The following is an 11,012-nucleotide window of genomic DNA, read 5'->3' as shown; positions in this document are numbered from 1 at the left end:
ACACACACACACACACACACACACACACACACACACACACACACACACAAACTAGTCGTGTAACCTTGGGCAAGTTACTTAACCCCAATTGCCCTCCAAAAGGCAAAATAAAATTTCTCCCCTTCTCTCCCCAAGACAGGGTACAATATGATACAGCTCCACAATGCATTCCTATTATAGATTCCTATTTTCACATTAGTCATGTTGTATAGAAGAATTAGAATGAATGGGAGGAACCACGAGAAAGAAAAAACAAAATTAAAAAGAACAAAACAAAAAAAGAGAGCACATAGTCTGCTTTGATTTGCATTCGGACTCCATAGCTCTTTCTCTGGATGTGGATGGCATTTTCCATCATGAATCCTTTGGAATTGTTTTAGATCCTTGCATTTGCTGAGAAGGGTTAAGTCTATCAAAGTCAGTCAGCGCACAATGTGTCTGTTGTTGTGTACAATGTTCTGGTTCTGCTCACTTTACTCAGCATCAGTTCATATAAGTCTTTCCACATTTTTCTGAAGTCTGCCTGTTCATTATTTCTTACAGCACAATAGTATTCCATCATATTCATATACCACAACTTGTTCAGCCATTCCCCAGTTGATGGGCATCCCCTCAATTTCCAGTTCTTGGCCACCACAAAAAGAGCTGCTATAAAGATTTTTGTACATTTGGGTCCTTTTCCCATTTTTATGATCTCTTTGGGATACTGCCCTATAAGTGCTATTGCTGGATCAAAAAGTATGCCCATTTTTATAGCCCTTTAGGCATTCTTCCAAATTGTTCACCATAATGATTGTATCAGTTCACAACTCAACCAACAATGCATTAGTGTTCTAATTTTCCCACATCTTCTCCAGTACTTATAATTTTCCTGATTTGTCATGTTAGCCAATCTGACAGGTGTGATGTGGTTCCTAAGAGTTGTTTTGATTTGTATTTCTCTAATAAATAGTGATGTCTCTCTTTTCCTCTCCCTCCCTCTCTCTCTCCTTTCACCCCTATCCATTCTCAGAAGTGTTTTGCTTCTGACTTTTGTCTACCCCAATCAGATCTCCCTTCTATCAGCTCCCTCCTCCTCTTCCCCTCCTACTTTCCTGTAGGGTTAGGCAGGTTTCTATACCCAACTGAATGTGTATGTTATTTCCTCTTTGAGTCAATTCCAAAGAGAGTGAGGTTCATGCACTGCCCCTGCACACCCTTCATCTTCCTCTCCACTGCAAAGCTCTTTTGCACTTCTTTTATGTCAGATAATTTACCCCATTCAGTTCTTCTCTTCACTGGATTTTTGTGCCTTTTTCCCCATCTGGCCTACTTTGTTTTTTAGGGTATTATTTTCTTCATTTTTTTTGTCCCTGATTTACCACGCCGTTGACTCTTTTTTCATTATTTTCTTGTGTCACTTTCATTCCTCTTCCCAGTTTTTCCTCTACCTCTCTTACTTGACTTTTAAAATCCTTCTTGAGCTCTTCCAGGACCAATTCACATTTTTCTTTGGGAGTTGGTTGGGGGTGGCGGGTGCAGCGGTTCAGACTTTATTGCCTTCCCCTGAGTTTGTGTTTTGTTCTTCCTTGTCATCATAGTAACTTTCTGTGGTCAGACTCTTTTTCATCGTTGTTTGATCGTTTTTCCATTTTATTTCTAGACCTTTAGCTTTATATTAAAGTTGGACTCTGATCTTGAGATGGAAGGGGTACTGTCCCAAGCTTCAGGATTTTTTGTGCAGCTCTTTTTAGAGATAATTCTGGGGACCTGTAAGGTTTCAGTTCTTCCAAGATAGTATGATCTAGGGAGAGGTGTGTTTGTTACTCTCCTGGCCTGTGAATGCCCACAAGCAATCCTTGTGCACCGAAACTGTGACCAGGGTTCCAGCTCCTCAGTGGCCACAAGCTCTGGTGTGCTAGTGCGCCTTCTCACCCTGGGGCTGACACCCAGAACTGTGATCCAGATCCAAGTATAGGTAAAGCAACAGAGTCCTGCCTCAGTGCAGTAAAAGGACCCCTGTAATCTCCTGACACCCCTTTACTGACTTACTGACACCCCCTTACTATCTGTGGGCTGAGAAGTCCAGAAACCACCACTGCTGTCACTGATTCAGTCATCCACAAAGCCTCTACTGATTTCTGGGGCTCACCCTGTGCTGGACTGTGCTCCATTCACCCCAGTACAACAGACCTTTCCTGCTGACCTTCTAAATTGTCTTGGGCTGTGCTGCCGCCTTCACGGTTGGCAGACTAGCAAGGGTGAGAATAATGAGTTGGGGGTGTAATCAATAGTCTGTTTATAACCAAGCTATTTCATACAGAGCCAAAGATACAATTTGCTCACAGAGTTTATATGTCCCCCAGCAGATTTACGTGACCAGAGAAAAATTCAAGCAGTGCACAAGGACCCTCCTTTGATCTTGTTTACGATTTACCCTTGCTTAAGGTTAGTTATTTATTAGGGCAATATCATAGGACCATGTCCAGAGGCATAAACAAACAAGATTACACATCCTCCTGCTTATCCGCCCTGTAACCTTGCAGATGTTTGTACTGGAGAGGGGCACATTCTGTGAACGGGGCCAGGAGATCCCTGAAAGCTCTCTACATCTCCCCCATTTTATTTTATTTAAAAGGCTGCAGGCAGCCCCTATTCCTAGGAAGGTGTATTTGCTGTACTTGTGCAGGTCATATTCCCTGAGCTCTCTTTATCCAATCTACAATGTCTTTTGCCTCTGAATTCAGTAGCAATGACTGCTGACTTTCATGATCCATGAGACGAGCCAAGTTCTCTAAATCATTTATGTCAAGGGATGTGTTACGGTCACCGCATCGCCCATTAAGATGATTTCTAATTTGACTTATGTTATATTCTGATTCATTATATTGTTTGTTTACCATACGGAAATACATATATCTATAACCACATATTAACCTTTGTCTAACTTGCATTAATTCAATCTCATCAGCTATAGCAATTAGTTCATCTCTAAGCTGTGTTATTTATAAAAACTCGTTGATTTCTGATTGTAACAAAAATCCTCGTGAAACATTGACAGACAATTCATGTCAAAATGGAGCTGGTGCTCTCTGATTTTGTACAGTGTTAATGGACATAGACATAACAACACTGCTCACTATAGCAGTAATTAAAGCAATTATGCCAACAGCAATACAGGAAATACACCTCTTTTTTCAATTGAAACCCACTTGTTGATTAATTTGAGCAACAGGATGATCAGCACCAGAGTGAAACCAATGTTCCCTCTCTACAGGTATCATAACCACGCTAGGTCTTCTTCTAACAAATAGCAATTGTCCAAAAGAAGTATTATCATGACGTTCAGAAACCTTGCAATTAGCACATGTGACGTAATGCTTGTCAGTTCTGGTGATATTTACATCGCCGTGATTCCCCACATGAATGCATACCTCCCTCTTAAACAAGCACGTACAAAGCTGTGGCTGGTCTTCCTCAAGTATGTCCCATTGGGACCCAAAATAGCAAAAACCATTGTTACTAGGGCCCACGGCAAAGCGATTTTCCATATTTCCAGGTTTCCTCTCTGTGAGTATTCAAACCAATTTTGTTTAGGGTACTCCCCATGTCTGTGTTTAACATTCGTGTCATTGCTGTTCCACCTGATGGCAAACAGGTGTGTTAGTCCTACAACTTAAAAACGTGGGATCTGCTTGACCGGAAGATGAGTCCGGCTCATCTTGGTCTGGACACAGCGTCTGATATTCACCCTACAATCCTGAACAATTTGAAAAATCCCCCAAATTCCCATAGTATATGTTGTGATGCTCTCAAAGCTTACACGGTCCTTAACTCTGAAAATTCCTTCAGCAGAGACCTTCCCATTCAGCTCTCTTTTAACTCTATGCTTTCTCATAGATATAGAAGATACATTAGCAGCAATGTCCACAAGGGCATCAGCATGTTTGAGTCTGCCCCAAGCATGAAACTCATAGTGATACTTGATAATTTGTACTAAGCTACATGAGGATGTATTAAAAGTAGAAAAACACTTCTCCTATGCCCCTCATATTTACATATGATTTTTGAACAGTCCACTTCAGGTCCCATTGTTCCTGACTGATAATGGACCAGTCTGCTCTACTGTCTAAGAGACCCCGAATTCTCCTGCCCTCCATGTATATATGAAGGGTGGGTCTTGAGGTCATAAGGATTTGACACCATTTGATCTCTGGATTTTGTATTTGAAATTTCCATTGTTCCTGTTTTAACTGGATCACAAAACTGCTGGGATTCATAATTTTAATTTTAATCTTATAATCTTCCCAGTCTTTTAGGTTGGAGTGAATTGTATATCCACGTATTCTCCTTCTGAGGTTAATGAAAGTACCCCCCATGGCTAGAAAAGAGCTCTTAAAAAGCACTTCTCTCTCCTGGCAGGGATAAATATTTAGGGATGTAACTTCAGGTTGTAAGATAACAGGAGTTACTTCAAAGGGGGCTTGCCCTCCTGAACCTCTGGAGTACCTAACTGAACATAAGTCCCTGCTGTTTTTTGTGGGCCTGGGACTTGGCCCTTGAGGCTGTTTCCCAAATTTCTAAATTGACATTCTGAAGCCCAATGAAAGCCCTTATGACATCTGGGGCATTTTGATTTTGGTCATAATTCACCGTTACTGCCACCCCCTTGACATTCCCTTTTGAAATGACCCTCTTTACTGCATTTAAAACAATTCTTGTTCTGTCTATTTGTGGCAGCTTGTGCTTCTGCTGTAATTTGTGCTTGAAAGATCATAGACTCTACCTCCTTAGATTTTGGAATTAATTGATCCAACGAGCCATCAGCAGGAAGTGCCAAAAAGGCTTTCTTATGATCTAAGTTGCAATTCCCTCTAGCTATTTGTCTTACAAATTCTTCCAATCCCACAGTACTTCCTAATGTTCGCTCAGCCACTTGTATTTTGCCCACAAAATCAGGAAATGATTCCTCCGGTCCCTGCATGATGTTTGTAAAATTTTTTCCTGCTTGACCAGAACTGATCATCTCTCTCCATGTTTGTGATGCACATATACTGTCGCAGAATCGCCCATTTGTGTGTTAGGTAATGTATTAGGTCCGTCACCCAAAAGCATGGACATACTGGGTGCGTTAGGTCCCTCTGCCAACATAAGATTACATCGCTTGCTGTGACATTTTCCCTTACAATTGGCCTCCCACTGTACGCAGTCCCCCGGGGTTGGGCATATTTTAGGTGCTTGCCTCCAGGCATATGGTGTCAGAGCTGTGGCTGCCAATCTCCCAGTGATGACAGCGTGTGAGAAGCTGTTGCCCCGTCCTCCTGTGCAGCCTTTGTTACCTCAAGATCTTTTCTGTTTAGTTTCTGCCATGTCCTACTGCCCTGGGTGTCTACAATAACAGGCTATGCCAACAAAGTGCAGCCTTAAAGGCTTTTCTCTTAACGTCTGTCCTTCCTTTTTCATAAGTTTTTGAACAGGTGTATATGATTCTGAAACTACAGTGGGACTGCCATTAGGCTTCCCAGCCTTTTCCGTTCCCCACGTGGGATTATAGGGTGGACATAGACCGACCAAGGTTAAGAGGTTTGGTATCTTCTAGGGGTCTTTTCCCCAGAAATTCAGGAGGTGTGGTCTCTTCCTGATCACTGCCTTCACTCTCACCCATGACACTCAATATTTCTTTAAGACCTGTTTTGTCTGCAAGGCACACTTTAATGACATTATAAATTGTAAATATGGAACCAGTCCCTCTCCTGTCCATTCTCCTTAAAGTAATTAACTAAAGCCTCTCCCACTTCTTCCCAATCAGGTCCTCTGATCTGAGAGCTGCCAGGGAGCCACGGGGCTGCCTGATGGACTATTTTTAGAAATTTTCTCAGAATCTGTTTCTTAACTGACATTCCTTTCTTACACACTCTAAGTTGTAATATTCTCAGATCTTTTCCTTTATCTTTTAAGCCCTTCACTAAGTTTCCTCCCATACTACATCTCTGAACCCTGATTTTGTAAAAATGAAAACTGAGCACCCAGGTGGTCGCTCTTTTGAGAGCCTTCCCCTTACCTTGAAAGAAATTCGTTGTCCCTCGGATTTCATGCAGGCCCTCTTCCTGCTGGCAGATCCTGGTGGTCCTCACTAGAGATTCAACAGTAGTCCTGATGCCCGCGTTGTGGGCACCACTTGCTGCGGCCAGCCCAGTTGGTGGGCTAGTGATTGTGAGAATAATGAGACAGGGGTATAATCAACAGTCTGGTTTATTACATATCCATTTCATACAGAGCCAAAGATATAAGGAGCTTCCAGAGTTTATATGCCCCCCATCAGAAGATCTCTGACCAGAGAAAAATGTAGGCAATGTACAAGGACCCTCCTTTGATCTTGTTTGGCATTCACCCTTATTTATTAGGGCAATATCATGGGACCATGTCTGGAGGCATAAACAAACAGGATTACAGGCCCTCCTGCTTATCTGCCTTGTCACCTTGCAGATGTTTGCATAGGAGAGGGGAACTTTGGGGGGGCCAGGAGACCCCCAAAGGTTCTCTAGAGGGCTGGAAAATCATTTCACCCCCTTTTGTGGGTGAATCTGTTCTGAGGTATTATTTAAAATTGTTTGGAGGAATTCTGGGGAGAACTCAGGTGAATCCCTGCCTTTTCTCTGTCTTTCTTGGTTCTACCCCCCAGGGACAGTCCAGGTGAGATGATGACAGTCTGAAATGCAGCACTGGCCTCATGAGTGGAAAAAAGCAGGTGGATATAAGAGATGTATAAACAGAACTAAATAGACTTGACAGAGGATTTACTGTAGGGAACAAGGAGGGGTCATGTGTGGGATGGTGAAGAGCCTTGATGATTCCAAGGCTTTAAACCAGAGTCACTGGGAGGGCAGCAGTGCCTTTAACAAAACAGAAATGTTAAGGAGAGGAGCGAGTTTGGGAGAAAAGACAGTGAGCTCTGCTTCAGACATGCTGAGCTTGGCATGCGCATGGAACATCCAGGTGCAAATGTCCACTGGGCTGCTGGGGCTGTGAGACGGGAGCTCCACAGAGCCAGATGGGCTAAGGGCATCGATCTGCCAGTCACCTGCATGGAGATGGTGCTTGAACTCACAGGAGCTCACAAGTTCGCCAGATGGGAAGATATGGAGAAGAGGGCCCAGAACAGAAGCCTGGCCGGATGGGTCTTGTGTGTTGGGTGATGAAATAGTAAAGAGGAGTGAGAAGGAGCAGACATCAGAATAGCCCAGAGACAGCGGGGCCATGAGGAGCCCGAGAGCAGAGAGGACCTAGGAGGAGGTGGGAGCCAGCAGCATTAAATGCTGAAGGGAGCTGAAGAAGGATGAGCACAGAAGGGGCATCCCATTGAGCAATGAAGAAATCATTAGTAACCTTGGAGACAGAGACAGTTCAGCTGAATGTCCAAGGTGGAAACCAGATTGTGAAAGACTGAAAGTGAATGTTGTTATTGTTGTTGTGGCGGAGTCATTTCAGTCAAGGCCGACCCTTCCTGACCCCATCTGGGGTTTTCTTTATTTTTTTTTTTTTGCTTTTTTGGAGGGGAGAAGCTAGGGCAATTGGGGTTAAGTGACTTGCCCAAGGTCACACGGCTATTTTTTGTTTAAGTGTCTGAAGGCGGATTTGAACTCCAGGCCTTACTGACTCCAGGGCCAGTGCTCTATTCACTGCACCACCTAGCCGCCCCCTTCTAGGAAAATTTTTTTTTTTTTAGAGGGCAATTGGAGTTAAGTGACTTGCCCAAGGTTTCACGGATTTGAACTCAGGTCCTCCTGACTCCAGGACGGGTGCTCTACTTACTGTGCTACCCAGCCACCATCTGGGGTTTTCTTGGCAGAGATTCTGGAGTGGCCATTTCCTTCTCTAGCTCATTTTACAGATGAGGAAACTGAGGTAAATAGGGTTAAATGACTTGCCCGGGGTCACACAACGAGTGAGTGTCTGAGGCTGGATTTGGATTTTCCTGACTCCAGGTCTGACACTCTATCTAATGCACTACCCAGCTGCCAAAACGTGAATGCTAAGCAGAAAAAGTGGAGGCTGTAAGTATGGACAGTTTTTTAAAGTATATAACAGTGAAAGGAGGGAGAGATGTTGCAGTGTCGTTTGAGGGATGGTGGGACCAAGGGAAGTGTTTTACTATATATTTACATAAATTCCATTACGAAGTTCATCTTAAATTAAAAAAAAAAAACACCTAAATAGCTATAGGAATATTCAGTCCTCATAGCTGGGCCATGTAATGTAATAAAAATGACAATGCTACCAAAGTAATTTACAGTTTTAATTCTATACCAATAAATAATATCATCACAGGCGGCCAGGTAGCACAGCAAGTAGCAGCACCGGCTCCAGTGTCGGGATGACCTGGAGATTGAATCCCGGGCTCAGACACTTAGCACCCACCCAGAAATAACTGGCCGTGTAACCTTGAGCAAGTTACTTAACCCCAATTGCTTTAAAAAAAAATAATAATAACATCATCATTCTTTTGAAAAAAAAGATAAAGAGGTAAGGACAAAAGGGGCATTGCTCTTTCAGGTCTCAAACTATATTCTAAAGCAGCAATTATCAAAACCATCTGGTATTGCTAAAAAAAATAGAGAGCAGACAAGACAATAGGAAAACAGTAGAATTTAATAATACAATGTTAAATAAACTGGAAAACATAAAATTCGTTAGAAAAGAAGTCCTTCCTCCACAAACACTGCTGGGAAAACTGGAAAGCAGTCTGGCAGAAGGTAGCACTTTATATCTTATCCCACAATACCTTTTTAATGAAATAGGGCCCTAGTATTAAAGATCATCTAAAAATTAGAAAAGAAATAGATCCTATATCTCTCACAACTACAGATAGGAGATGTCTTTTTAAGCAATAAGACTGAGGAAATGACAAAAGGTAAAATAGATAACTTGAATTATGTAAAACTGAAAAGCTTCTGCACAAAGTTCATACACATAGGATAATATGGAAAGTGATAGAATGGGGGAAAAGAAGCTTTGTGTCAAATTAAGTGGTCAGAGGATATGAACAAGCAGTTCTTAAAGGAATGATGACAAAGTATGCACAACCATATGAAAGAATGCTCCAAAATAAAAAAAGAATGCTCCAAATCACTCAAAATAAGAAAAATGAAAATCAAAACAACCTTCAGTTTTTGCCTCACACCCTGCAAATTTTCAAATATGACAGAAGATAGGAATGGTCGGTGTTGGATGGGGTTGTGAAAAGATAGGCTCACTAGTGCATTGTTGGTAGAGCTGAGAATCAGTGAAACTATTTTGGAAAGCAATTTGGAATTAGGCAAACAAAGTGACCAAATACTCTCTGAAGCAGAGATTTCTTGGCTGGGCTTATATCCCAATGAGGCCAGTTCCCATCTACATAAAAATATTTATAACAGCACTTTTTGTGCTAGCAAGAGTTGGAAACAAAGTAGATGCCATCTGTTGGAAAAATGGTTAAACAAATGATGGAATGTAAAAGTGATGGAGTATTTCTGTGCTGTGAGAAATAATTAATATGATAAACACAAAGAAGCATGAAAGATCTACATGAATTGGTGCAGAAAAAAATGAGCAGAGCCAAGAAAACTTTGTATGTAGTGACCAAAACAATGTAAATGGAACAAATTTTCACAAAAAATAAAAAATAAATACAAAATTACAAAGAACAAGTATGGTTCAAAGGAGCTGTGAGACAACACTCCCACTCTAGGCACATATCTTTAGATTTTTTTTCAGTGTATTGATCAGTTATACTTATTCTACTCTCTTCTTTTTTATTTTTGTCTTGAAAATTGTATTTGTCATAGGGGATGCCTGAGAGGAGAAATGAGGATCCTGGGAGAAAATATGTTGATAAAAAATGACATAAAAAACTTATTTAAAAATTTCAAAACACTCTGAAAAAATAAAATTAGAGATAGGGATACATAATTAAAGATATATTCATTGCACATGATTGGGCAATGTAAATATAATATAAAAATGTCAAATATAATCAAAACAATATTTTTAAAAGAAAGATAATTAATTGTCTTTCGGGTATATTGTTTGTCCACGGGACATGCACTGAACTAAGGGAAGAGATTAGGGATAGACTTATAGATATGTGAGTTATCTCCATAGAGACCATATTTAAGTCCATAAGAGATGATGTCACAGGGAAAGAGAGAGAGAAATAGAGACAGAGGAGAGAAAGGAGAGAAGAGGCAAAAAGGGCCCAGGACAGAGCCTTGGGTTACATCTTCATTTAAGGGATGGAATATGTATGATGGTCCAGTAAAAGAGACTTAGAGGGGCAGCTAGGTGGTGCAATGTATATAGAGCGCTGGACCTGGAGTCAGGAAGACCTGAGTTCGAATCCAACCTCAGACACCACTTGTGTGACCCTGGGCAAATCATTTAACCCTGTTTGTCTTAGTTTCTTATCCGTAAAGTGAGCTAGAGAAGGAAATGGAAAAATACTCCAGTATCTGCCAAGAAAACCCCAAATGAGGATCACAAAGAATTGGACACAACTGAAAAAAGGTGATTGAACAACAAAGGAGACCAACGAGTAGTGGTCAGATAGATGAGGAGAATCACAAGAGAGCAGTGTCCCGAAAACACGGAGAGTGGTGCATAAGGAGGAGAGAGCAGCCAAAAGTGTCCAATGCAGCATGTAGGATAAGAAGGATTAGGACTGAGGAAAGGCCACCACATTTGGCACGTAAAAGACCAGTAACTTTGGAGAGATCAATTTCAGCTGACTGATAGAGTAAAGAGAGAGATTGCAAATATTGAGAAGTGAGAGGAGAGAGAGTGAAGACCGTGGAAGCTGACAACTTCCAGGGTTTAAATTGTGAAAAGGAGAAGAAATAGATATAGAAGAATCTCTTATATTGAGATTCTAATCTACTAAAATCCTCAGATCTTTTTCAGCAAGACAGACACAGGTAGACAGAAACAGACAGATAGACAGCCTGGGGTGGAGAGAGAGAGACAGAGAGAGAGAGAGAGAGAGAGAGAGAGAGAGA

At 41.6% G+C, this 11,012-nt stretch overlaps 1 protein-coding gene across 1 annotated transcript in view; it reads right to left on the bottom strand.

Annotated features, from left to right (window-relative positions):
* Positions 1-11,012, bottom strand: part of GHRHR (growth hormone releasing hormone receptor) — a 68,424-nt gene that overhangs the window by 16,484 nt on the left and 40,928 nt on the right. The window contains exons 17-18 of the mRNA XM_069084591.1: positions 6,943-7,060; positions 6,041-6,183 (exon numbers count right to left, since the gene is read on the bottom strand). Coding sequence (XP_068940692.1) covers positions 6,041-6,183; positions 6,943-7,060 — 261 coding nt within the window. The remainder of the gene's footprint in view (positions 1-6,040; positions 6,184-6,942; positions 7,061-11,012) is intronic.

This window comes from Petaurus breviceps, unplaced genomic scaffold (genome assembly GCF_028583685.1).
Source record: "Petaurus breviceps papuanus isolate PSGF00001 unplaced genomic scaffold, PetGlider_PUasm1.0 174, whole genome shotgun sequence".
In the NCBI taxonomy this organism is placed as follows: Eukaryota; Metazoa; Chordata; class Mammalia; order Diprotodontia; family Petauridae; genus Petaurus; species Petaurus breviceps.
Note: the sequence above shows the minus strand (reverse complement) of the source record. Positions and strands in the feature narration are given on the sequence as shown.